The following is a 27920-nucleotide window of genomic DNA, read 5'->3' on the forward strand; positions in this document are numbered from 1 at the left end:
TGCACTAGCCATGCCAACACTAGCACTAGCCACGTCCATGCCTGCACTAGCCACGCCAACACCAGCACTAGCCATATCCATGCCTGCACTAGCCACACCAACACTGGCACTAGCCATGTCCTTGTCTGCACTAGCCATGTCAATGCCTGCACTAGCCATGCCAACACTAGCACTAGCCACGTCCATGCCTGCACTAGCCATGCCAACACTGGCACTAGCCACGTCCATGCCTGCACTAGCCACACCACCCCCCACACTACAGAGCGAGCAGCAAATCTGGTGGCCCTGCCCTTAAATATTTGAGCCAGTGCCAGTTCCATTGCACTAATTACCTGGGGACAAGCCCGGTTCCATCCCCGCTCCCCACCCCACGGGGTGCACAGATGGGGGGACCCTCGGGCCCCCGCACTGTCCCCAAACCCCCCACGAGGGGCCCCCCCGGGCAGGAAAATTCCTGCCGTTGCCCATAACCATAAATCACCGGCCGGGCGGCGGAGCTGGATAAAGCATCTCGCAGGCGCCAAGAGCTCGTTGCAGGATTAACGACCCCGCGGAGGGACGAGGATGGAAAAACTGGGGGGGACCCCGTGACCCTGCCCCCCCCGGCTCCATTCCTGCCTCCAGCCCTTGGATAACCAGGATGTTTTATGGGAATAATTATTCCGTGTATGACGGGAACAGGCGGCGGCTCCGTGTCGGAGCCAGGATTTGCTCGTCCATCGCACTGCTGAGCTCCATCAACACCCACAACCACCCCGGTGTCACCCCCTGGGGACCGTCCCCAACCCCTCGTGGGGACAATCGCAGCTGATGATGTGGTCCCGGTTGTTATTCCAACAGGGCTGCATCTCCAGTCACTTACTCACACTGGAGACACATGCACTGTAGAATACAGCCGGGCCTGGCGTGTCCGTCCTGCTGGCCCTTTGTCCCTCTGTCCCTCCACGGTGGCTCGGAGTCTCCGTTGTGTGGGGGGAGAGCCCAAGCGGGACCCCCGGGGTTGTTCGGAGCATCAAATGCCGGTGGCACGCTGGGCATGGGGACGGACAGACGGCAGCTGGACACGGGCGGTGGCTTTAATGGGGTCGGGAATGCGGGGCTGACCCCAGAGGGGGTGGAAAAAGCTAAAATAAACCACCCCCGGAGTTGAGGAGGGGGGTGGAGGCAGGTGGGGGGTGTTTGCTGCATGGGGAGGTGAGGGGAGCACGGCTGGTCTGAGTCCATCTCATCCCGCTTGTCCTGCTCATCCTGCTCAACCCCCTCAATCCACTTGTCCTGTGTATGCCATTTGTCCTGCTCGTCCCACTTGTCCCATTCATCCCACTCGTCCTGTGTATCCCACTTGTCCTGCTCATCCCACGCATCCCACTCATCCTGCTTGTCCGACTCGTCCCGCTCATCCCACTTGTCCCACTCACCCTACTCATCCTGCTTGTCTGACTCGTCCCACTCATCCTGCTCAACCTGTGTATCCCACTTGTCCTGCCCATCCAATGGATCCCATTGTCCCTGTCATCCCACTCATCCTGCTCTTCCCACTCATGTCCCACTCATCCCACTTGTCCCACTCACCCTACTCATCCTGCTTGTCCCACTCGTCCCACTCATCCTGCTCATCCAACAGATCCCACTTGTCCCAGTCATCCCATTCATGTCTGGCTCATCCTGCTTGTCCCACTCATCCCACTTGTCCCATTCATCCCACTCATCCTGTGTATCCCACTTGTCCTGCTCATCCCACGCATCCCGCTCATCCCGCTCATCCCACTCATCCTGCTTGTCCGACTCGTCCCACTCATCCTGCTCAACCTGTGTATCCCACTTGTCCTGCCCATCCAATGGATCCCATTGTCCCTGTCATCCCACTCATCCTGCTCTTCCCACTCATGTCCCACTCATCCCACTTGTCCCACTCACCCTACTCATCCTGCTTGTCCTACTCATCCCACTCATCCTCCTCTTCCCACTCATGTCCCACTCATCCCACTTGTCCCACTCAGCCTACTCATCCTGCTTGTCCCACTCATCCCACTCATCCAACGGATCCCATTTGTCCCAATCATCCCACTTGTCCCAATCATCCCATCCATGTCCGGCTCATCCTGCTTGTCCCACTCATCCCACTTGTCCCATTCATCCCACTCATCCTGTGTATCCCACTTGTCCTGCTCATCCCATGCATCCCACTCACCCTACTCATCCTGCTTGTCCTACTTGTCCCACTCATCCTGCTCATCCAACGGATCCCATTCATCCCACTTGTCCCACCCACCCTACTCATCCTGCTTGTCCTACTCATCCCACTCATCCAATGGATCCCACTTGTCCCTGTCATCCCACTCATCCTGCTCTTCCCACTCATGTCCCACTCATCCCACTTGTCCCACTCACCCTACTCATCCTGCTTGTCCTACTCGTCCCACTCATCCTGCTCATCCAACGGATCCCACTTGTCCCAATCATCCCACTTGCCCCAATCATCCCATTGTCCCAATCATCCCATTCATGTCTGGTTCATCCTGCTTGTCCCACTCATCACACTTGTCCCATTCATCCTACTTGTCCCACACATCCTGCTCATCCTGTATATCCCATTTGTCCTGCTCATGCCACTTGTCCCACTCATCCCATTCATGTCCCATTCATCCTGCTCGTTCCACTCATTCAACTTGTCCCAATTATCCTGCTCATCCCACTTGTCCTGCTCATCCCACTCATCCTGTTCATCCTACTTGTCCTACTCATCCCATACATCCTGCTCATCCTGTATATCCCACTTGTCCTACTCATCCCCCTCATCCCACTTGTCCTGCTCATCCCACTCATTCTGCTCATTCCACTTATGCTGCTCACCCATTCATCCTACTTGTCCCACTCATCCTGCTTGTCCTGCTCATCCCATTTATCTTCTTCATCCCCCTCATCCCACCTGTGTCGCTCATCCCACTCGTCCCACTCATCCTGTTCATCCCACTCATCCTGCTTATCCTGTGTCCTGCTCATCCCACTTATCCTGCTCATCCCACATTCTCCCACTTGTCCTGCTCACCCTGCTTCTCCTCTTTGTCCCACTCATCCCACTTATCCCGCTGGTCCCACTCATCCCATGTGTCCCACTGCTCACCCTGCTTGTCCCACTCATCCCACTTATGCTGCTCACCCAGCTTGTCCTGCTTGTCTCTCTCATCCCATTCATCCCCTTCATCCCACTCACCCTGCTCATCCCACTTATCCTGCTCATCCCACATTCTCCCACTTGTCTTGCTCACCCTGCTTCTCCTTTTTGTCCCACTCATCCCACTTATCCCGCTGGTCCCACTCATCCCATGTGTCCCACTGCTCACCCTGCTTGTCCCACTCATCCCACTTGTCCTGCTCATCCCACTCATCCCACTCATCCCACGTACGCTGCTCACCCAGCTTGTCCTGCTTGTCTCACTCATCCCATTCGTCCCATTTATCCTGCTCATCCCACTCATCCCATTCATCCCACCTTGTCCCACTCATCCCACCTTGTCCCACTCATCCTGCTTGTCCCACTCATCCTGCTCATAGAATCCCAGAATGTGAGGGGTTGGAAGGGACCTGGAAAGCTCATCCAGTGCAATCCCCCCATGGAGCAGGAACACCCAGATGAGGTTACACAGGAAGGTGTCCTCGTCCTACTGTCAGTTGTCACCGAGAAGCGCCTGGCTCCATCCTCCTCCCCCTTTCCATATTGATCCCCATGAATGATAACCATTAATTAACCATTAATCAACCAGTGCTGGCTCATGCTCACCCTGCTGTCCCCCAGCTCCCTTTCCCCTACACTGCTCGTCCCACTTGTCTACACAGTGCAGGGGGGACACAGCCGTCCCCATATCCCCCCCAAATTCCTCCTGCTGATGGGGATCCCGGATGCCATGATGTCCCCGTCATTGCCCAGGAGGTGACAAGGAGGGGGGACATGGATGGGGGTGTCCCCCCCTTCACCAGCATCTCGGTGCCAGCAGGCTGGGATCCAGGCTGCATCCTTGCCAAGGAGCTCATTAAGGAGCTCATTAAGGGACTAATTAAGGGGCCAATTAACCTCTCAAAGGCAGGCGGAGCTTGTTTCACCATCCCCTGGGACGCTGGAGGTGGCAGCGAGAGGACAGGGAACCACTCCCCCCCCCACCCAGTTTAGGGGCTGCAGCTGGGGGGGCTCTCTGGATCCATCTGGGTGTCATTAAGGTTGTCATCAAGGTTGGGGACACTGGTTGTGCTACATCGCCCCCCACATTAAGAGAAAACAACCCCCACCCGGACCACGGGCTGTACCCCCCCCAAAAAATTGCACCTTTTACATTTCCCCCCCCCCTTTTCATTTTGGAGCATCCCGTCCCCATGCAAGCGGGGTGTTTTTTATAGGGGGGACACCTGGGCGAGTGGAATTTAGACCAGCAAGAGCTTAAACCCAGCACTGGGCTTTGCTTTAACGAAGGGGAAACTGAGGCACGACCCGGGGGGGTCTGAGGCACCCGAGAAATCATTAAATTATTAATCCCAGCCCAGTTTTGCTGTAAAAAATCTGCAAGACTTCATAAATTATTCGAGCGCGGGGGCGTCCGTCTCCCCGGGGGGGCTGATCTGCCTGGGAACACGGGGGAAATGATCCCAATTAATTCTGTTTAACTAATTAATGTGTTACCCCCCCCCCGCCATCCGGACATCGCATCGTCTGGCCGACTTCACTCCGCCCCCCCCCAGAAAAAAAAGCCAAGCTTAAGGATCCCAATTAAATTAAATTCGGGTTCCTCGACCCCAAATTAAATTAATTAGAGCATTCCAGATGCTGAGTCTGCACATTTTCATACCCATCATCACCCCCCCACCATGCGACTCGGGTTGCAAAGGGATGAGGATGCTTAAGAGCGCAAAGGGGGTTTGGGACAGGGACCCCCCCCTCCCCATCACTACAATAATCACTTTGCCATAAGGCAGGTGCAGCCGGGACACCCCCAGCCCCGTGTCCTTTTTTTTTGGGGGGGGGCTTCGCAGGTGTCAAGGACCCAGGAGCCCGCCCAGGAGCTACAAACACCCCCCTCCAGCATCTCCCCGCCCGAGCATTTGCGGAACAATCTGGCGCTGTTAAAAATATCCCCGAGCTGTGATTCATCCGCCTCCGGCTGTGCCGACCCCCCCTGCCCCACTCCCCTCCCCGGGGGGGCCCTCCCGACACCCCCCCCGGCCGCCGGTTAAATATAGCGCGGCCCCGGGGGGTGATGGATGGAGCAACGCGGGGCTGACAACGGGAACGGGGAAAGACACGAGTGGGGAAACTGAGGCACGGAGCGGGGGCTCCTTAATGCGGCAGGAAAACGCTGCGGTGCCAAGTGGGGAAACTGAGGCACGGAGCGGGGAAGCAGCTCCCAAAAGCAGCGGGAACACGGTGAAGTGGCAAGTGGGGAAACTGAGGCACGGAGCAGCCACTCCTAGAAGCGGCAGGAAAACGATGCGGTGACGAGCGGGGAAACTGAGGCAGGAAAGAGATTCCTGAAAGCAGCGGGAAAACGATGTGGTGACAAGTGGGGAAACTGAGGCACGAAGTGGCGACACCTTAATGCGTTGGGAATACAGTGCAGTGCTAAGTGGGGAAACTGAGGCACGGAGCAGCCACCCCTAAAAGCAGCAGGAAAACACTATAGTGCCCAGTGGGGAAACTGAGGCACGGAGCGGTGACTCCTGAAAGTGGCAGCAAAACGCTGCAGTGGCAAGTGGGGAAACTGAGGCACAGAAAGGGGGATCCTGAAAGCAGCAGGAAATGCTGCGGTGCCAAGTGGGGAAACTGAGGCAAGAAGTGGCAACACCTTAGTGCGTTGGGAATACAGTGCAGTGCTAAGTGGGGAAACTGAGGCACGGAGCAGGAAAGCGACTCCCAAAAGCAGCTGGATAAAGCTGCAATGCCAAGTGGGGAAACTGAGGCACGAAGAGGGGAATCCTGAAAGCAGCAGGAAATGCTGCGGTGCCAAGTGGGGAAACTGAGGCACGAAGCGGCGACACCTTAACACATCAGGAAAACAGTGCAGTGCTAAGTGGGGAAACTGAGGCACGGAGCAGCAACTCCTAAAAGTGGCAGGAAAACACTGTGATGCTGAGCGGGGAAACTGAGGCAGGAAAGTGATTCCTGAAAGCAGCGGGAAAACGATGTGGTGACAAGTGGGGAAACTGAGGCACAGAACAGTGACTCCCTAAAGCAGCAGGAAAACACTGCACGGCAAGTGGGGAAACTGAGGCACAAGGTTGCGACACCTTAATGTGTCAGGGAATACAGTGCAGTGCTAAGTGGGGAAACTGAGGCACATAGCAGGGAAGCGACTCCATAAAGCAGCTGGAAAAACTGCAATGCCAAGTGGGGAAACTGAGGCACGGAGCAGCGACTCCTGAAAGCAGCAGGAAAACACTATAGTGCCCAGTGGGGAAACTGAGGCACGGAGCGGGGACTCCTGAAAGTGGCAGCAAAATGCTGCAGTGGCAAGTGGGGAAACTGAGGCACGAAGTGGTGACACCTTAATGCGTTGGGAATACAGTGCAGTGCTAAGTGGGGAAACTGAGGCACGGAGCAGTGACTCTTCAGAGCAGCAGGAAAACTTTGTGGTGCTCAGTGGGGAAACTGAGGCACGGAGTGGGGAAGCGACTCCCAAAAGCAGCTGGATAAAGCTGCAATGCCAAGTGGGGAAACTGAGGCACGGAGCAGGGACTCCTTAACACAGCAGGAAATGCTGCGGTGCCAGGTGGGGAAACTGAGGCACGGAGAGAGGAATCCTGAAAGCAGCAGGAAATGCTGCGGTGCCAGGTGGGGAAACTGAGGCACAAAGTGGCGACACCTTAACACATCAGGAAAACAGTGCAGTGCTAAGTGGGGAAACTGAGGCACGGAGCAACGGCTCCTAAAAGCGGCAGGAAAACGATGCGGTGACGAGGGGGGAAACTGAGGCAGGAAAGTGATTCCTGAAAGCAGCGGGAAAACGATGTGGTGACAAGTGGGGAAACTGAGGCACAGAACAGTGACTCCCTAAAGCAGCAGGAAAACACTGCATGGCAAGTGGGGAAACTGAGGCACAAGGTTGCGACAACTTAATGTGTCAGGGAATACAGTGCAGTGCTAAGTGGGGAAACTGAGGCACAGAGCGGTGACTCCGGAAAGTGGCAGCAAAACGCTACAGTGGCAAGTGGGGAAACTGAGGCACGAAGTGGTGACACCTTAATGCGTTGGGAATACAGTGCAGTGCTAAGTGGGGAAACTGAGGCACGGAGCAGCGACTCTTCAGAGCAGCAGGAAAACTCTGTGGTGCTCAGTGGGGAAACTGAGGCACGGAGTGGGGAAGCGACTCCCAAAAGCAGCTGGAAAAAGCTGTGGTGCCAAGTGGGGAAACTGAGGCACGGAGAGGGGAATCCTGAAAGCAGCAGGAAATGCTGCAATGCCAAGTGGGGAAACTGGGGCACAAGTGGCGACACCTTAACACATCAGGAAAACAGTGCAGTGCTAAGTGGGGAAACTGAGGCACGGCGCAGCCACTCCTAAAAGCGGCAGGAAAACGATGCGGTGCTGAGGGGGGAAACTGAGGCAGGGAAGTGATTGCTGAAAGCAGCAGGAAAATGGTGTGGTGATAAGTGAGGAAACTGAGGCACGAAGTGGCGACACCTTAATGCGCTGGGAATACAGCGCAGTGCTAAGTGGGGAAACTGAGGCACGGAGCAGCGACTCTTCAGAGCAGCAGGAAAACTCTGTGGTGCTCAGTGGGGAAACTGAGGCACAGAGTGGGGAAGCGACTCCCAAAAGCAGCTGGAAAAAGCTGTGGTGCTAAGTGGGGAAACTGAGGCACGAAGCAGCAACTCCTGAAAGTGGCCAGAAAACACTGCGGTGTTGAGTGGGGAAACTGAGGCACGGAGCAGGGACCCCTTAAATCAGCAGGAAAATGCTGCATTGCCAGGTGGGGAAACTGAGGCACGAAGTGGTGACACCTTAGTGCGTCAGGAAATCAGTGCAGTGCTAAGTGGGGAAACTGAGGCACGGAGCAGGGACCCCTTAAATCAGCAGGAAAACACTATAGCGCCCAGTGGGGAAACTGAGGCACGGAGCAGGAAAGCGACTCCCAAAAGCAGCTGGAAAAAGCTGCAATGCTAAGTGGGGAAACTGAGGCACGGAGCAGGGAAGCAACTCCCAAAAGCAGCGGGAACACGCTGAGTTGGCAAGTGGGGAAACTGAGGCACGGAGCAACCGCTCCTAAAAGCGGCAGGAAAACACTGTGATGCCGAGCGGGGAAACTGAGGCAGGAAAGTGATTCCTGAAAGCAGCGGGAAAACGATGTGGTGACAAGTGGGGAAACTGAGGCACAGAACAGTGACTCCCTAAAGCAGCAGGAAAAGACTGCATGGCAAGTGGGGAAACTGAGGCACAAAGTTGCGACACCTTAATGTGTCAGGGAATACAGTGCAGTGCTAAGTGGGGAAACTGAGGCACATAGCAGGGAAGCGACTCCATAAAGCAGCTGGAAAAACTGCAATGCCAAGTGGGGAAACTGAGGCACGGAGCAGCGACTCCTGAAAGCAGCAGGAAAACACTATAGCGCCCAGTGGGGAAACTGAGGCACGGAGCGGGGACTCCTGAAAGTGGCAGCAAAATGCTGCAGTGGCAGGTGGGGAAACTGAGGCACGAAGTGGTGACACCTTAATGCGTTGGGAATACAGTGCAGTGCTAAGTGGGGAAACTGAGGCACGGAGCAGCGACTCTTCAGAGCAGCAGGAAAAATTTGTGGTGCTCAGTGGGGAAACTGAGGCACGGAGTGGGGAAGCGACTCCCAAAAGCAGCTGGAAAAAGCTGTGGTGCCAAGTGGGGAAACTGAGGCACGAATCAGCAACTCCTGAAAGTGGCCAGAAAACACTGCGGTGTTGAGTGGGGAAACTGAGGCACGGAGCAGTGACTCCTTAACACAGCAGGAAATGCTGCGGTGCCAGGTGGGGAAACTGAGGCACGGAGAGGGGAATCCTGAAAGCAGCAGGAAATGCTGCAATGCCAAGTGGGGAAACTGAGGCACGAAGTGGCGACACCTTAAAACGTCAGGAAAACAGTGCAGTGCTAAGTGGGGAAACTGAGGCACAGCGCAGCCACTCCTAAAAGCGGCAGGAAAACGATGCGGTGCTGAGGGGGGAAACTGAGGCAGGAAAGTGATTGCTGAAAGCAGCAGGAAAATGGTGTGGTGATAAGTGGGGAAACTGAGGCACGAAGTGGCGACACGTTAATGCGTTGGGAATACAGTGCAGTGCTAAGTGGGGAAACTGAGGCACGGAGCAGCCACCCCTAAAAGCAGCAGGAAAACACTATAGTGCGCAGTGGGGAAACTGAGGCACGGAGCGGTGACTCCTGAAAGTGGCAGCAAAACGCTGCAGTGGCAGGTGGGGAAACTGAGGCACGGAAAGGGGGATCCTGAAAGCAGCAGGAAATGCTGCGGTGCCAAGTGGGGAAACTGAGGCACGAAGTGGCAACACCTTAGTGCGTTGGGAATACAGTGCAGTGCTAAGTGGGGAAACTGAGGCACGGAGCAACCACTCCTAAAAGCAGCACGAAAATGATGCGGTGACGAGCGGGGAAACTGAGGCAGGGAAGCGATTCCCGAAAGCAGCAGGAAAACGATGCAGTGACGAGCGGGGAAACTGAGGCACGGAGCAGGGACCCCTTAAATTCAGCAGGAAAACAGTGCAGTGCTAAGTGGGGAAACTGAGGCACGGAGCGGGGACTCCAGGTCCTATTCTATATGTTCCCCCGGGAATCTATGGCAGCCGGGGGGGGATATGGAAGCAGCACACCCAGCGCTGGCCGCGGTCCAGGACAGACAGACAAGAGCCAGCAGCCCCGCCGGGAAGCCATCCATCCATCCACCGCTCCCAGCCCTGCCTGCCCTCCCAAATTACATTGCTTTAATTAAATCAGGCAGCAGAGAACCTGTAACCCGAGGTAGCTGCTTAATTAGCTCATCTGTTATCGGGGGGCTAATGAGCGCTAACGGGAAGGCGCTGGGACTGGGGTTGGGTGGGAAGGGCTGAGCTAGGCCCGGTGCATCCCTGCGCCGACTTAATCTCGGTCTTAAGCAGAACATGAGAGGCAAAAGGAGCTGCTTAATCGCACCGGGATGAGGTGCTGGCTGCTCCTTAAACGGCGTTTTAAAACGGTTTCGGGTGCTTTTGGTGTATTAGCGGGTCCCAGCTGAGCGGGCTGCAGCAGCATCGCAGTTGCAGGGAGCGGTGGCTTGTGCGGCATCGCTGTTTGCACAAGGCGGTTTGCACGGGGAATTTGCACAAGGAGACTGGCATGGGGCAGCTTGCATGGAGTATTTGCACAAGGCGGTTTGCACAGGGGATTTGCACAGGGCGGTTTGCACGGGGAATTTGCACAGGGGCATTGGCACAGGGCGGTTTGCACAGGGAATTTGCACAAGGAGACTGGCATGGGGCAGCTTGCGTGGAGTATTTGCACAAGGTGGTTTGCACGGGGCCATTTGCACAAGGCGGTTTGCACGGGGAATTTGCACAGGGCCATTGGCACAGGGCAGTTTGGATGGAGGATCTGCACAGGCTATTTGCACAAGGCGGTTTGCACAAGCCATTTGCACAAGGCGGTTTGCACAGGGCCATTTGCACACGGGCAGTTTGCACAGGGAATTTGCACGGGGTGGTTTGCACAAACCATTTTTGCACAGGCTGCTTGCACAGGGTGGTTTGCGTGGGGCAATTTGCACAGGGGCAGTTTGCACAGGGTGTTTGCACAGGGTATTTGCACAGGGTGCTTTGCACAGGCCATTTGCACGGAGAAGTTTGCACAGGCCATTTGCACAAGGTGGTTTGCACAGAGCAGTTTGCATGGGGTATTTGCACAGGGTGGTGTTCACGGGGCAATTTGCACAAGGTGGTTTGCACAAGCAGTTTGCACCGGGCATTTGCATGGGGTATTTGCACAGTGTGGTTTGCACAGACCACTTGCCCAGGGTGCTTTGCACAGACCATTTGCACAGGGTGGTTTGCACAGGCTATTTGCACAAGGCGGTTTGCACAAGGCAATTTGCAGAGGGCATTTGCACAGACCATTTACACGAAGCAATTTGCACAGGGTGGTTTCCACGGGGTAGTTTGCACAGGGCACTTAGAGACAGGGTGGTGTACACAGACCATTTGCACGGGGTGACTTGCACAAGGCAATTTCACACAAGGCAATTTTGCACAGGGCACTTGCACAGGCCGGTTTGCACAGACCATTTGCACAAAGCAAGTTGCAGAGGGCATTTGCACAGGGTGGTTTCCACGCGGTGGTTTGCACAGATAATTTGCACGAGGCAGTTTGCACAGGGCACTTGGCACAGTGTGGTTTGCACAGACCGTTTGCACACGGTGATTTGCACGGGCTATTTGCACAAGGCGGTTTGCACAGGCCATTTGCACAGAGCAGTTTGCATGGGGTATTTGCACAGGGTGGTGTTCAGGGGGCAATTTGCACAAACCGTTTGCACAGGGTAGTTTGCACAATGCGGTTTGCACAGGGCATTTGCACAGGGTGCTGTACACAGACCATTTGCACGGGGCAATTTGCACAAGGCAATTTGCACAGGGTGCTGTACACAGACCATTTGCACAGGGCAATTTGCACAAGGCAATTTGCACAGGGTGCTGTACACAGACCATTTACACGGGGTGGTTTGCACAAGGCAATTTGCACTAGGCAATTTGCACAAGGCATTTGCACAAGGCAGTTTGCACAGGGTGCTGTACACAGACCATTTGCACGGGGCAATTTGCACAAGGCAATTTGCACAAGGCACTTGCACGGGGTGGTTTGCACAGACTGTTTGCACTAAGCCATTTGCACCGACCGGGCCCAGGGGACACCAGCTCTCCTTGGGGACACCAGCCCTCCTTGGGGACACCGCCACCCCCGAGCACTTCTTCATTTTAATGTCACAACCCAATTTTCCCAACCTCATCTCACCCCCCCAGACCTTGGGGGACGCTGCCCAGGTCGTGTGTCCCCCCCACGTCCCGCTGTCCCCTCCCCTGCCGTGCTGGGGACGCCAAGGTCAAGGTCCCTTCCTGTTGATGTCCCTTTGTCGGGCGCAGGACAAACGGCCGCGGCCGTGACCGTCCCTCCTCAAGGATTTCCCGTCCCCAAGAACATCGTGGCCCTTGTTGGAACAGCCCGCGTCCCCTGGCCAAGCGATTTGTCGTTAATTAGTCGTCGCTAACGAGCGGAGCTGGAAGGGGCCATGGGGGGGACAGGTCTCTTGTGTCAGGAAGGGACAGAAATTGGGATTTTGGTGAGAAATTAATGGCGAGGAGCAGATACATCCAAAAAATCCTGGGGATGTGGCACCTTGGGGACAATGGGGTCCCCTCCCCGCAGCCACCTGAGGTCCCCTGGGTGCAGTGGAGGACACTGCTCAGCCCCCTGTCACCTGTCCATAACCCATGTCCTGTGACAGGGACATGGACCCTGCTCAGCACCATGTCACCTGTCCATAACCCATGTCCAGGGATGGGGACATGGACCCCGCTCAGCACCATGTCACCTGTCCCTAGCCCATGTCCCATGGTGGGGACAGGGACATGGACCCCACTCAGCCCCATGTCACCTGTCCCTAACCCATGTCCAGGGACGGGGACATGGACCCTGCTCAGCACCATGTCACCTGTCCCTAACCCATGTCCCATGGTGGGGACAGGGACATGGACCCCACTCAGCCCCATGTCACCTGTCCCTAACCCATGTCCAGGGACGGGGACATGGACCCTGCTCAGCACCATGTCACTTGTCCCTAAGCCACGTCCTGTGACAGGGACATGGACCCCGCTCAGCCCCATGTCACCTGTCCCTAACCCATGTCTTGTGACAGGGACATGGACCCTGCTCAGCCCCATGCCACTTGTCCCTAAGCCATGTCCTGTGACAGGGACATGGACCCTGCTCAACACCATGTCACCTGTCCCTAACCCATGTCCCATGGTGGGGACAGGGACATGGACCCCACTCACCTCCATGTCACCTGTCCCTAACCCATGTCCCCTAGTGGGGAGGGGACAAGGACCCCTCTCCTCCCCATGTCACTTGTCCCTAACCCACATCCCATAGTGGGGATGGGGACAAAAACCGCATGCAGTCCCATGTCACCTGTCCCTAACCCATGTCCCATAGTGGGAAGGGGGACAAAGACCCTTCTCAGCCACATGTCACTTGTCCCTAAGTCATGTACCCTGGCAAGGAGGGGGACAAGGACCCCATTCAGCTCTTTGTCACCTGTCCCTAACCCGTGTCCCATAGCGGGGATGGGGACAAAAACCTCATGCAGTCCCATGTCACCTGTCCCTAACCCATGTCCCATAGCGGGAAGGGGGACAAAGATCCCTCTTGGTCCCATGTCACTTGTCCCTAAGTCATGTACCCTGGCAAGGAGGGGGACAAGGACCTCATTCGGCCCTTTGTCACCTGTCCCTAACCCGTGTCCTGTGATGGGGACGAGGACAAGGACCCCTCTTATCCCCATGTCACTTGTCCCTAACCCATGTCCCATAGCGAGGATGGGGACAAGGACCCCTCTCAGCTCCTTGTCCCCTGTCCCCAACCCACGTCCTGTGATGGGGACGAGGACAAAGACCCCACTCAGCCCCATGTCACCTGTCCCTAACCCATGTCCCATAGCAGGGACAGGGATATCGACACCTCTCAGTCCCATGTCATGTCCCCTAGTGGGGAGGGGACAAAAACCTCATGCAGTCCCATGTCACCTGTCCCTAAGCCACGTCCCACAGCAGGGACAGGGACAAGGACCCCTCTCCACCCACCATCTCCTACTCCAGCCCATGTGGGGACACAGCATCACTGCAGTGACACCCTGGTGTCCCCACCTGCGGTGACAATAAATACCACATTGGAGGATGGTGGCAGGTGGGGACATGGGGGGACAAGCCACAAGACGCATTAGGAGCATCCCTGGCTCCTGTCACCTCCATCCCGAGGGACACTTGTAGCCACCACCGTGCCCACGCTGGCACCGACACTTTGGCGCTGTCACCAGCCAAGTGTCACCGTCACAGCATCCTGGCAGCGCCGGGGGGGAGCTGGCACCATGTCACCATGTCACCGCGTGCATCCCGGGGACGCCGCGTTCCTGGAAGGCTTTTCCCTGGCACGCTGTCCCCTTCCTGTCCCCAAGGGCCACCAGCTGGGTTTCAAGGCCATTCCTCGACGTGGTGGCAAAGCCCCAGGTGGCTCGGAGGGACGGGGACAACCAGGCCCCATGTCCCATAGAGGGGGTGACATCGCGCCGTGGGGTGGGAAGGGGACACGCAGCATTCCCGCATCCCTTCCCGGCACTAACCGGAGCTGCGCGCTCATTAGGGAGCTCGTTAATTAGCCTCTGATGGGAGCTGGGAAAATTGAATTCCCGGCCATCTGTGGCTGGGGGGGGAATTTAATTTGGGGAGCAGGACCCTGAGCCGCCTCCCGCGGGGGTTTCTGCTCTTTTCTGGCCCCTTTTCGGTGACGGGATCCAGCGATCGCCCACCCTGGGGGGGTCACGTTGCTCAGGTGGGGAAACTGAGGCACGGCCAGAAACGGGGTCCCCCCAGGGAGGTGTTTAATGGAGCAGCACCCCTAAATCACTGATCCAGACAACCGGCAGCACCCACACCCCAAATCCTGCACCAGCAGCACCCACACCCCAAATCCTCCATCCTTGGGGTGCACCAGCAGCACCCACACCCCAAATTCTCCATCCTTGGGGTGCACCAGGAACACCCACACCCCAAATCCTCCATCTTTGGGGTGCACCAGCAGCACCCACACCCCAACTCTAACATTCTGGGTGCACAAGCAGCACCCACACCCCAAATCCTCCATTCTGGGTGCATCAGGAGCACCCACACCCCAAATCCTCCATCTTTGGGATGCACCAGGAACACCCACACCCCAAATCCTCTATTCGGGGTGCATCAGGAGCACTCACACTCCAAATCCTCCATCTTTGGGATGCACTAGGAGCACCCACACCCCAAATCCTGCACCAGCAGCACCCACACCCCAAATCCTCTATTCTGGGTGCACCAGCAGCACCCACACCTCAAATCCTCCATTCTGGGTGCACAGGGAGCACCCACACCCCAAATCCTCCATCTTTGGGGTGCACCAGGAGCACCCACACCCCAAATTCTGCACCAGCAGCACCCACACCCCAAATCCTCCATCCTGGGTGCACAGGGAGCACCCACACCCCAAATCCTCCATCCTTGGGGTGCACCAGGAACACCCACACCCCAAATCCTGCACCAGGAGCACTGACACCCCAACTCCTTCATTCTGGGTGCAGAGGGAGCACCCACCCCTCAAATCTTCCATCCTGGGTGCACCAGCAGCACCCACACCCCAAATTTGGCACCAGCAGCACCCACACCCCAAATCCTCCATCTTTGGGATGCACCAGCAGCACCCACACCCCAAATCCTCCACTCTGGGTGCATCAGGAGCACCCACACCCCAAATCCTCTGTTCTGGGTGCACCAGCAGCACCCACACCCCAAATCCTCTATTCTGGATGCATCAGGAGCACCCACACCCCAAATCCTCCATCTTTGGGATGCACTAGGAGCACCTACACCCCAAATTTGGCACCAGCAGCACCCACACCCCAAATCCTCCATTCTGGGTGCACCAGCAGCACCCACACCCCAAATCCTCCATCTTGGGGTGCACCAGGAGCACCCATGACCCAAATCCTGCACCAGCAGCACCCACACCCCAAATCCTCTATTCTGGATGCATCAGGAGCACCCACACCCCAAACTCTCCATCTTTGGGATGCGCCACAAGCACCCACACCCCAAATTTGGCACCAGCAGCACCCACACCCCAAATCCTCCATCCTGGGTGCACCAGCAGCACCCACACCCCAAATCCTGCACCAGGAGCACTGACACCCAAAATCCTCCATCCTGGGTGCACCAGGAGCACCCACACCCCAAATTTGGCACCAGCAGCACCCACACCCCAAATCCCCCATCCTTGGGGTGCACCAGCAGCACCCACACCCCAACTCCTCCATCCCCAGGGATCCCTGGGATGCACCCACGCACCCCCCCATCCCCGCAGGGTGTGGGAGGTCCCGGGACCCCCCCCCGCACTCCCCGTCCCGGAAAGACGCGTCTTTGTGCGGCCGCGGCCCTTTTCCTCCCCTTTATTGCCCCGGGCGACGTGTTTGCGTCCGCCGGAGGAAACGCCAGCAGCGCCGGGACACGCATGTCCCCAACACCGCCCTTTGTGTCCCCAACACCGCCCCGTGTGTCCCCAACACCGCCCCGTGTGTGTCCCCCCCCGTCCCACCGCCCTGAGCCCGCGCATGGGGAAACTGAGGCACAACAAGCCCCTGGTGTGTTGCAAAGAATAGGATGGGGACTGGGGGGAAGCGGCATCTCAGTGTCCCCCTCACCCCCTGGGGACATCATGTCCCCCCCACCCCCTGGGGACATCATGTCCCCCCCCCGCCCAGCTCCTTCCTGCTGCAGACACGGTATCAATTAGCGTTTGATTCATTAGCCGCTCAGCGGGTAATTGCATTGGGAGGAAGAGGAGGCACAGACATCTTCAGCCTCACCCCATTGCGGGGGGGGGGACACACAATAAACCCCCCAAGCCCTTTACACCCCCTAAATCCCCCCCCCGCAAGGCTCAGGGGTGGGGGTCAGCACCCAGGATATTGGGGGTCAGCACCCAGGATATTGGGGTCCTGGGGCATTTTGGGGTGGGGGTCACACAACCTACCAGGTCCCTCCTGATGTCCCTTTGCTACACGTGTGTCCCCCCGGTTTAATAAACAGCCCCCCCCCAGGTGTATTTTCCACCCCCAGAACCGCGGGTTGTGGCTCCAAAAAGGGTCCCCTTGGGATGGGGGGCGCTCGGTGACCCCCCCAACTACAAGCACCCAGAGGGTCCCCACGTCCTGTCCCCGCGCCGGGTGACAGGGCTGAGTGTCCCCAAGCTCCACCCTGCCCCACATGGGGGGGTCACTGCCCTGGGCCCCCCCCCCAGGGACCAGCCCAGCCTGTTCCTTTCCCTCCATCAGCAGTTTTGGGCCATTTCCCGCTCGGCGTTTCCTTCCCTTCCCAAAGGCCTTTGAACCCACACACACCCCCGGGACCCCCCACCCCAACCTGACCCCCCCCACCCCAACCTGACCCCCCCAAAAAAACGGGGGGGTGAACCCCCACATGGCTCCGGGTAGGGGGGAAAACCACAGTTTTTACACCCAAACCCATTTCATGGACACAGCAGGACAGACAGACAGCAATGGGGGGGGTGAGCGCTGTAGGTTGGGGTGACCCCCCCCCCCCAAAATCGTCCCTTTTCCCAAATTTGGATGAATTTGAAGACGTTCTCCCATTTGCATAGGGGGTGCACCCCAAAATATGCAATTCGTACCCCCCCCCCCAATGTGCAAAGGATGGGAGGACATGGGGGGGCTATGGGGCTCCCCAATTCCCAACACCCCCCCCCAATATGCAAAGAACGGGAGGACATGGGGGGGCTATGGGGCTCCCCAATTCCCAACACATCCCCCCCCAAATATACAAAGGATGGGAGGACATGGGTGTCTATGGGGCTCCCCAATTCCCAACACATCCCCCCCCCAATATACAAAGGATGGGAGGATATGGGTGTCTATGGGGCTCCCCAATTCCCAACACATCCCCCCCCCAATATACAAAGGATGGGAGGACATGGGGGGGCTATGGGGCTCCCCAATTCCTAACACACCCCCCAAATACACAAAGGACATGAGCACATTGGGGGGATATGGGGCTCCCCAATTCCCAACACCCCCCCGGTGCAACACAGCGAGTTTTGGGGACACAGTATTGACCCCCCCAGCCCCACACTCCAAACGCACCCCCCCCAAACCCCTCAGCACCCCCAAACCAACACAACCCCCCCAGCCGCATGGGACCCTTGTCCCCAAAGCCCCCCCCCCCCCCCACCGCGGGGGTGTCGCTCACAGTGTCCTGCAGGGTCCCCATGTCCGAGCGGCGCTGGGGACCCCCCCGCAGCGGGGGCAGGATCGGGCCCGCCCGCTCCAGCCCATTTCCTCCGGTATCCGCACCCCCTGTCCCCCCCCCCACCCCCGCCACCTTCCTGCGGGGGGGGACACGCAGCTCAGCGTGTCCCCAGCCGGGAGGGGACACACACACGACCCCCGTTTGCCGCTGTCCCGGTTCAGCCCCCCCCAGCCGCTCCGTGCCTCAGTTTCCCCAGCGCACGGAAGCGCGTTCCCGGTGCTCCGGGGGGGTCGCAGCGTTTTTTGGGGGGTGGGAAGGTCGGAAACCGCGCCCCCCCCCCTCCCCCCCCCGGCACGGATTCCTCCAGCGCTCCCGTTGCCCCCCAAGAATAATCCCGGGGATCGGGACAGGAGGGGGGGGGGACACGAGGGGACACCCGTGGGGGGGGTCCCGGGTGGGAGGGGAGTGTGGGGGGACACCTGGGGGGGCGGTTCTGGGTGGAAAAGGAGTGTGGGGGGACCCAAAGGGAGGCCCGTGGCGGCGGGTCCTGGGTGGGAGCCGAGTGTGGGGGGACACGAGGGGACACCAGTGGGGGGTCTCGGGTGAGAGAGGAGTGTCGGGGGACACCTGTGGGGGGGTCCTGGGTCTGAGATGAGTGTGGGAGGACCCAAAAGGACACCCACGGGGGGGTCTCGGGTCGGAGTGTGGGGGCGACACGAGGGGACACCCGTGTGGGGGTCTTGGGGCAGAGATGAGCGTGGGGAGACCCAAAGGGACACCCGTGGGGGGCTCCCGGGTGGGAGACGAGTGTGGGGGGACACCAGTGGGGGGGCTCCGGGTGGGAGACGAGTGTGATGAGACACCGGTGGGGGGGTCCTGAGTCTGAGATGAGTTTGGGGGGACCCAAACGGACACCCGTGAGGGGGTCCCGGGTGGGAAAGGTGTGTGGGGGCGACACGAGGGGCCACCAGTGGGGGGGTCTCGGGTGGGAGATGAGTGTCCGGGGACACCAGTGGGGGGATCCTGGGTCCGAGATGAGTGTGGGGGGACCCAAAGGGACACCCGTGGGCGGGGCCGGGGTGGGAAAGGAGTGTGGGGGGGACACGAGGGGACACCAGCTGGGGGGTCCCGGGTGGGAGATGAGTGTGGGGGGACACAAAGGGACACCCGTGGGGGGGGTCCGAGGTAGGAAAGGAGTGTGGGGCGACACGAGAGGACACCAGCTGGGGGGGTCTCGGGTGGGAGATGAGCGTCGGGGGACACCCGTGGGGGGGGTCCTGGGTCTGAGATGAGTGTGGGGGGACCCAAAAGGACACCCGTGGGCGGGTCCGGGGTGGGAAAGGAGTGTGGGGGGACACGAGGGGACACCAGCTGGGGGGTTCCCGGGTGGGAGCGGAGTGCGGGGGACACGCGTGGGGCTCGGGGGGTCCGTACCTGGAGCGCCTCGTTGCCGGGCACCGCGTCCTCCACCTTGAGGAAAACCTGCTGTCCCCGTCTGAAAAAGGGCAGGAGGGCGGTGAGCAGCTGCCGCAGCCCCCGCGCCAGCCCCATGGCGGCTCCGGCTCCGCTCGGCTCCCCCGGCCCCCCCGGCCCGGCCCCGCCGCCCCGCCCCGCCCCGCGCTCCGCTCCGCACCTGCTGCCCCGCGGCTCCGGGGGGGACACGGGCTGGGGGGCCGGGGGGGGCGGGGATAGGGGTGGGGGTCCCCAGTGTGGGGTGGAGGTCGGGGTGGGGGTCCCGCTATGGGGAGGGGTCCTGGTGTCGAGAGGGACCGGGGCAGCGCTCCCCAGGGTAGGGAGGAGATCGGGGTGCGGGTCCGGGTGTGAGACGGGGGTGAGGGAAGGGGTCCCCGTGCGGGGTGGGGGTCGGGGTGAGGGTCCCGGTGTGGGGAGGGGTCGGGGAAGGGGTCCTGGTGTCGAGAAGGGATCGGGGCAGCGCTCCCCAGGGTAGGGCGGAGATCGGGGTGTGGGTCCCGGTGTGGGGCAGGGGACAGGGGAGGGGTCCCGGTGCGGGGTGAGGGTCCCCGGTTTGGGGCACTGATCCCCAGTGTGGGGCAGGGGTTGGGGCGTCACTCCCCGGTGTAGGAAGGGGGTCGGGGTGAGGGTCCCCGGGGTGGGGCGGGGTGTCACTGCTCAGTGTGGGAAGGGGGTCTCGATGTGGGGTGGGGGTCGGAGAAGGGTTCCCAGTGTGGGGGGTGGTCGGGGCATCGCTCCCCAGTGTAGGGTGGGGTTCCCGGTGTGGGGTGGGGATCAGGGTGGGGGTCACCAGTGTGGGGCGAGGGTTCGGCGCACTGGTCCCCAGTGTGGGGAGGGGGTCGGGGAAGGGGTGCCGGTGTGGGGCAGGGGTCGGGGTGTCACTCCCCAGTGTAGGGAGGGGGTCGGGGTGAGGGTCCCCAGTGCGGGGTGGGGATCGGGGAAGGGGTCCCACTGTTAAGAGGGGATCAGGGCATCGCTCCCCAGTGGTGGGGGTCGGGGTGAGGGTCCCCGGTGTGGGGAGGGGTCGGGGAAGGGGTCCTGGTGTCGAGAAGGGATCGGGGCAGCGCTCCCCAGTGTAGGGAGGAGATCGGGGTGCTGGTCCGGGTGTGGGGCAGAGGTCAGGGAAGGGGTCCCGGTGAGGGGTGGGGGTCCCCGGTTTGGGGCACTGATCCCCAGTGTGGGGAGGGGGTCGGAGAAGGGGTCCCGGTGTGAGGCAGGGGTCGGGGTGTCACTCCCCAGTGTAGGGAGGGGGTCGGGGTGTGGGTCCCGGTGTGGGGCAGGGGTCGGGGGAGGGGTCCCGGTGCGGGGTGAGGGTCCCCGGTTTGGGGCACTGATCCCCAGTGTGGGGCAGGGGTTGGGGCGTCACTCCCCGGTGTAGGAAGGGGGTCGGGGTGAGGGTCCCCGGGGTGGGGCGGGGTGTCACTGCTCAGTGTGGGAAGGGGGTCTCGATGTGGGGTGGGGGTCAGAGAAGGGGTCCCAGTGTGGGGGGTTGTCGGGGCATCGCTCCCCAGTGTAGATTGGGGTTCCCGGTGTGGGGTGGGGGTCACCATTGTGGGGCAGGGGTCGGGGCACTGATCCCCAGTGTGGGGAGGGGGTCGGAGAAGGGGTGCCGGTGTGGGGCAGGGGTCGGGGTGTCACTCCCCAGTGTAGGGAGGGGGTCGGGGTGAGGGTCCCCAGTGCGGGGTGGGGGTCGGGGAAGGGGTCCCAGTGTCAAGAGGGGATCAGGGCATCGCTCCCCAGTGGTGGGGGTCGGGGTGAGGGTCCCCGGTGTGGGGTGAGGTCGGGGAAGGGGTCCTGGTGTCAAGAGGGGATCGGGGCATCGCTCCCCACTGTAGGGTGGGGGGTCTCAGTTTGGGTGGGGGTCGGGACGTTGCTCTCTGCTGTGGGGATGGGTTCGGGGTGAAGGTCTGCAGGGTGGGGTGGGGGTGTCACTGCCCAGTGTGGGGAGTGGGGTCTCGATGTGGGGTGGGGGTCCTGGGATGGGGAGGGGGTCGGAGAAGGGGTGGGGGGTGGTCGGGGCATCGCTCCCCAGTGTAGGGTGGGGGTGCCAATGTGGGGTGGGGGTCCCCAGTGTGGGGCGAGGGTTCGGGGCACTGCTCCCTGGTGTGGGGTGGGGGTGCCCAGTGTGAGGAGGGGGTCAGGGTGGGGGTCCTGGTGTGGGGTGGGGGTCGGGGTGGGGTTCCCAGTGTCAAGAGGAGATCAGGGCATTGCTCCCTAGTGTAGGGTGGGGTCGGGGTGGGGGTCCCCAGTGTGGGGTGGGGGATGGGGTTGGGGGTCCTGGTGTGGGGTGAGGGTCCTCAGTGTGGGGTGGAGGTCAGGGTGGGGGTCCCCAGTGTGGGGCAAGGGTTCGGGGCACTGCTCCCCAGTGTGGGGTGGGGGGCAGGGCAAAGGTCCCCGATGTGGGGTGGGGGTCAGGATGGGGGTCCCGGTGTGGGGCTGGGGTTGGGCCATCGCTCCTCAGTGTAGGGTGGGGGTCCTGGTGTGGGGTGGGGGTCGGAGTGGGGGTCTCCAATGTGGGGGGTGGTTACTGGGTATCACTCCCCGCTGTGGGTCGGGGGACCCCAATGTGGGGTGGGGGTGGGTGTATCAGTCCCTGCTGTGGGGTGGGGGTGCTGCCACTATGGGGCAGGGGGCGGGCAGGGCTCTCCTATGGGGCAGATCTAGAATCTGGGGGGGGACACAACACCCCTCCCATGTTAAACCCTCCCCTTGTGGGGTTTGGGGTGGGAGGTGTAGTGGTCACCCCCCAATTGTCCCCCCCAATCTCCAGCTTTCCCCCCAAGGGCTGTTAAACTGGAGTTAAACTGGCCTAAAACACCAGATCAGCTAAATCAGGGTTAAACTGGCCTAAGCCACCAGATGGGCTAAATCAGAGTTAAACTGGCCTAAGTCACCAGATCCTGTTAAATCAGAGTTAAACTGGCCTAAGCCAACAGATCAGCTAAATCAGAGTTAAACTGGCCTAAGTCACCAGATCCGCTAAATCAGAGTTAAACTGGCCTAAGCCACCAAATGGGCTACATCAGGGTTAAACTGGCCTAAGCCAGCAGATCAGCTAAATCAGAGTTAAACTGGCCTAAGCCACCAGATGGGCTAAATCAGGGTTAAACTGGCCTAAGCCACCAGATGGGCTAAATCAGGGTTAAACTGACCTAAGTCACCAGATGGGCTAAATCAGGGTTAAACTGGCCTAAGCCAATAGATCAGCTAAATCAGGGTTAAACTGCCCTAAACCACCAGATGGGCTAAATCAGGGTTAAACTGCCCTAAACCACCAGATGGGCTAAATCAGGGTTAAACTGGCCTAAGCCCCACACCCCGCACCCTGCACCCCACATCCTGCATCCGACACCTCGCACCCCACAACCTGCATGAGGCACCCTCTAACCTGCACCCCACATTCCCCCCACTGCACCCCACTCCCTGCACCCCACATTCTGCATGCTGCACCCCACATCCCTCTAACCTGCACCCCACATTCCCCCATTGCACCCCACTCTCTGCACCCCACATTCTACATGCTGCACCCCACATCCCTCTAACCTGCACCCCACATTCCCCCATTGCACCCCACTCTCTGCACCCCACATTCTGCATGCTGCACCCCACACCCCTCTAACCTGCACCCCACATTCCCCCCACTGCACCCCACTCTCTGCACCTCACATTCTGCATGCTGCACCCCACATCCCTCTAACCTGTACCCCACATTCCTCCCCCTGCACCCCACTCCCTACACCCCACTCTGTGCTCCCTGCACCCCACATCTCCGCACCCCGGGGGTCCCGGTTTTGGGGGGGTCTGGCGGCCGGTGGAGCCGCAGGGCCATCTAGTGGCCAAAGCCACCGCGGCCACCCGGGGGGTCACACCGGCCAGTCCCCGCAAGGGACACAAGGGTGGCACGGCCAAGGGACACATTGTGGGGTGGCACAGAGCGATGGGCACCTTGTCCCGAGTGGTGGCACACGGTGACAGGCATGTCACCCTGGGTGATGGGCACCTTGTCCCCAATGATGGCACCTGGCAATGGGCACGTCACCCAGGGTGATGGCACATGGCGATGGGGATGTCACCCCAGGTGATGGCATGTGGTGATGGTCACCTCACCCTTGAAGGTGACACATGGTGATGGGCACCTTGTCCCAGGTGATGGCACCTGACAGTGGGCACGTCACCCTGAGTGGTGGCACATGGCGATGGGCACCTTGTCCCAAGTGATGGCACCTGACAGTGGGTATGTCACCCAAGGTGATGGCAACACAGCGACAGTCACCTCATCCTGGGAGGTGGCACATGGTGCTGGGCACTTTGTCCCGAGTGGTGGCACACGGTGACAGGCATGTCACCCTGGGCGATGGGCACCTTGTTCCCAATGATGGCACCTGGCAATGGACACATCACCCAGGGTGGTGGCACATGGTGACGGGCACCTTGTCAGAAATGATGGCACCTGACAGGGGGCACGTCACCCAAGTTGATGGCAACACAGTGACAGTCACCTCATCCTGGGAGGTGGCACATGATGATGGGCACTTTGTCCCAAGTGGTGGCACACGGTGACAGGCATGTCACCCTGGGCGATGGGCACCTTGTCCTCAATGATGGCACCTGGCAATGGGCACGTCACCCAGGGTGGTGGCACATGGTGACGGGCACCTTGTCCCCAATGATGGCACTTGGCAATGGGCATGTCACCCTGTTGGTGGCACATGGCGATGGGGATGTCACCCCAGGTGATGGCATGTGGTGATGGTCACCTCACCCTTGGAGGTGACACATGGTGATGGCCACATCACCCTGAGTGGTGGCACATGGCGATGGGCACCTTGTCCCAGGTGATGGCACCTGACAGTGGGCACATCACCCTGGGTGATGGCACATGGCGATGGGCATGTCACCCCAGGTGATGGCATGTGGTGATGGTCACCTCACCCTTGGAGGTGGCACATGGCGATGGGCACCTTGTCCCAAGTGATGGCACCTGACAGTGGGTATGTCACCTAAGGTGATGGCAACACAGTGACAGTCACCTCATCCTGGGAGGTGGCACATGGTGCTGGGCACTTTGTCCCAAGTGGTGGCACACAGCGATGGGCGCATCACCCTGCATGATGGGCACCTTGTCCCCAATGATGGCACTTGGCAATGGGCATGTCACCCCAGGTGGTGGCACATGGCGATGGACACCTTGTCCCAAGTGGTGGCACCTGACAATGGGCACATCACCCAGGGTGGTGGCACATGGCGATGGGGATGTCACCCCAGGTGATGGCATGTGGTGAATGTCACCTCACCCTTGGAGGTGACACATGGTGATGGCCACATCACCCTGAGTGGTGGCACATGGCGATGGGCACCTTGTCCCAAATGATGGCACCTGACAGTGGGCACGTCACCCAGGGTGGTGGCAGATGGCAATTAGCACCTTGTCCCAGGTGATGGCACCTGACAGTGGGCACATCACCCTGGGTGATGGCACGTGGCGATGGGCACCTCACCCCGGTCACAAGGCCACCCACGGCCACCCTGGGTGACCATCCCTTGCCAGAGGAGCTTCTCTCAGTCCTGGGGCCACCAGAGCCCCATGACATTACTTGCCCCCTGCCCGGGACACCACGGGACCCACCGGGTCCCCAAGCTCAAACCCTGGGTCCCCAAGCTCCTGGGGACACCCCAGTGCAGGGACCTGAGTGTCACCAGTTGTCTCTGCCCGGCCTGGACGGATCCTGCCAGCATGGGTACGGGTCCTGTGGGGCTGGCAGGTTTCCCTATGGGGCTAGCAGATTGCAATGTGGGGCTAGCAGATTCCCTGTGGAGCTAGCAGATTTCCCTATGGGGCTAGCAATTTCCCTATGGGGCTAGCAGATTTCAATGTGGGGCTAGCAGATTGCCCATGAGGCTAGCAGATTCCCCATGGGTCTAGCAGATTCCCCTGTGGGGCTAGCAGATTTCAATGTGAGACTAGCAGCTGTCAATGTGGGGCTAGCTGATTCCCCACAGGGCTAGCAGGTTGCCCATGGGGCCAGCAAATTCCCTCTGGGGCTAGCAGATGTTAATGTGGGGCTAGCAGATTGCCCATGAGGCTAGCAGATGTCAATGTGGGGCTAGTAGATTCCCTGTGGGGTTAGCAGATGTCAATGTGGGGCTAGCAGATTCCCCTATGAGTCTAGCAGGTTCCCTATGGGGCTAGCAGGTTCCCTATGGGGCTAACAGATTTCAATGTGGGGCTAGCAGATTTCAGTGTGGGGCTAGCAGCTGTCAATGTGGGGCTAGCTGATTCCCCACAGGGCTAGCAGGTTGCCCATGGGGCCAGCAAATTCCCTCTGGGGCTAGCAGATTTCCCTATGGAGCTAGCAGATTTCAATGTGGGGCTAGCTAATTCCCCACAGGGCTAGCAGGTTGCCCATGGGGCCAGCAAATTCCCTATGGGGCTAGCAGATGTTAATGTGGGGCTAGCAGATTGCTCATGGGGCTAGCAGATGTCAATGTGGGGCTAGCAGATTCCCCTATGAGTCTAGCAGATTGCCCATGGGGCTAGCAGGTTCCCTATGGGGCTAGCAGATTTCAATGTGGGGCCAGCAAATTCCCTATGGGGCTAGCAGATGTCAATGTGGGGCTAGCAGGTTCCCTATGGGGCTAGCAGGTTTCAATGTGTGGCTAGCAGCTGTCAATGTGGGGCTAGCTGATTCCCCACAGGGCTAGCAGATTGCCCATGGGGCCAGCAAATTCCCTATGTGGCTAGCAGATGTCAATATGGGGCTAGCAGATTTCAGTGTGGGGCTAGCAAATTCCCTATGGGGCTAGCAGGTTGCCCATGGGGCTGGCAGGGTCTGTGCCGCGCCTGTCGTGTCATTGTCACCAGAGCCACCCAGGCACAGCTGGCCCAGCACACAGAGCCATTGCTGACCCGCACAAGGGGACACTGTGGGGATGTCCCCGGCTGCCGTGTCCCCAAGCGCTCGCCAAGGGAGCCTGGGGACAGGGAATGGGGACACGGGGGTGCCTGGGGGGGGACACAAGCGTCCTGGGAAAAGGGGATGGGGACATGGAGGTGTAGGGACACGAGGGGGCTGGGGACAGGGGGTAGGGACACAGCAGTGTGGGGACATAGGGCTCCTGGGGGCAGGGGATGGGGACACAGGGGTGCAGGGACACAGGGGTGCCTGGGGTGGGGGACAGGGGGTGCGAGGACACAGTGAGGTCTGGGGACATGGGATGGGGACACAGGAGTGTGGGCACACAGGGGTGTGGGGACACAGGGGTCCTGGGGACAGGGGATGGGGACACTGAGGTGTGGGGACACAGGGGTGCCTGGAGTCGGGGACAGGGGGTGTGGGGACACAGTGAGGTCTGGAGACACAGGATGGGGACATGGAGGTGCAGGGACACGGGGGACATAGGGTTAGGGGATGGGGACACAGGAGTGCAGGGACATAGGGATGCCTGGGGACAGGGGAGTGGGACACCAGGGTGCAGGGACACAGAGGTGCAGGGACATAGGGGTCCTGGGGACAGGGGACAGGACACAGGGCTGCAGGGACATATGGGTGACTGGGGTGGGGGACACTGGGGTGTGGGGACACAGTGAAGTCTGGGGACAAGTGTGTGGGACACAGGGGTGCAGGGACACAGGGGACCTGGGGACAGGGGATGCGGACACCGGGGTGTGGAGACACAGTGAGGTCTGGGGACAGGGGATGGGGACATGGAGGTGCAGGGGCACTGGGGTGTCTGGGGACAGGGGATGGGACACAGGGGTGTGGGGACACAGTGAGGTCTGGTGACAGGGGATGGAGACATAGGGGATGGGGACACAGTGATGCCTGGGGACAGGGGATGGGGACACAGGGGTATTTGGGGACAGGGGATGGAGACATAGGGGATGGGGACACAGGGACACAGTGATGCCTGGGGATGGGGACACAGGGATATTTGGGGACAGGGCATGGGGACACAGGTGTGCAGGGACGTGGCGCTGCCCCTCAGCCCACACTCACGCACCGCAGCTCATTAACCACCCGCCTTAATTAGTAGCCGCTCCAGCTCATCGCATCATGCACCCCGGGAACCGTGTCCCTCCCCTGGGAATGTCACCATGGGATGGGGACTGGGATGTCACCATGGGATGGGGACACACATGTGTTTCCCGGCCTCATTTCCCACATATCCCCTCTGTATTTTTCCCCTATTTCCCACATTTCTGGTAAATATTAATCCTTATTTCCCACTAAAGATAACGAGACAAAAATCACCCCCAACTTTTAGTGTTTAACCCCCCCCAGTCTCATCTTTTCCCCTGGGGATGCTCAAACCCGAGGGATTTAGGCCGGGTTTAAGATGCAAAGCTGAGCTTATGTAGTCCTGAAAAACCAGCAGCGCTTTTCCTCCCACCCCCAGAC

At 59.7% G+C, this 27920-nt stretch overlaps 1 protein-coding gene across 6 annotated transcripts in view; it reads right to left on the reverse strand.

Moving 5' to 3' along the window:
- Nucleotides 1-27920, reverse strand: part of PDE2A (phosphodiesterase 2A) — a 69986-nt gene that overhangs the window by 18592 nt on the left and 23474 nt on the right. For 2 of the 6 annotated variants that reach the window (XM_082070642.1, XM_082070641.1), the window contains exon 2: nt 19483-19543. The exons of 1 other annotated variant lie outside the window; for it this stretch is intronic. In XM_082070642.1, the coding sequence (XP_081926768.1) occupies nt 19483-19543 (61 nt within the window). Of the gene's footprint in view, nt 1-18048; nt 18068-19482; nt 19609-27920 lie in introns of those variants that run through there. 3 more of the 6 variants (XM_082070643.1, XM_082070646.1, XM_082070644.1) reach the window with 3 other exon arrangements.

The sequence above is a fragment of the Streptopelia decaocto genome, assembly GCF_964273445.1.
Source record: "Streptopelia decaocto genome assembly, chromosome: 1".
Classification (NCBI taxonomy): domain Eukaryota; kingdom Metazoa; phylum Chordata; class Aves; order Columbiformes; family Columbidae; genus Streptopelia; species Streptopelia decaocto.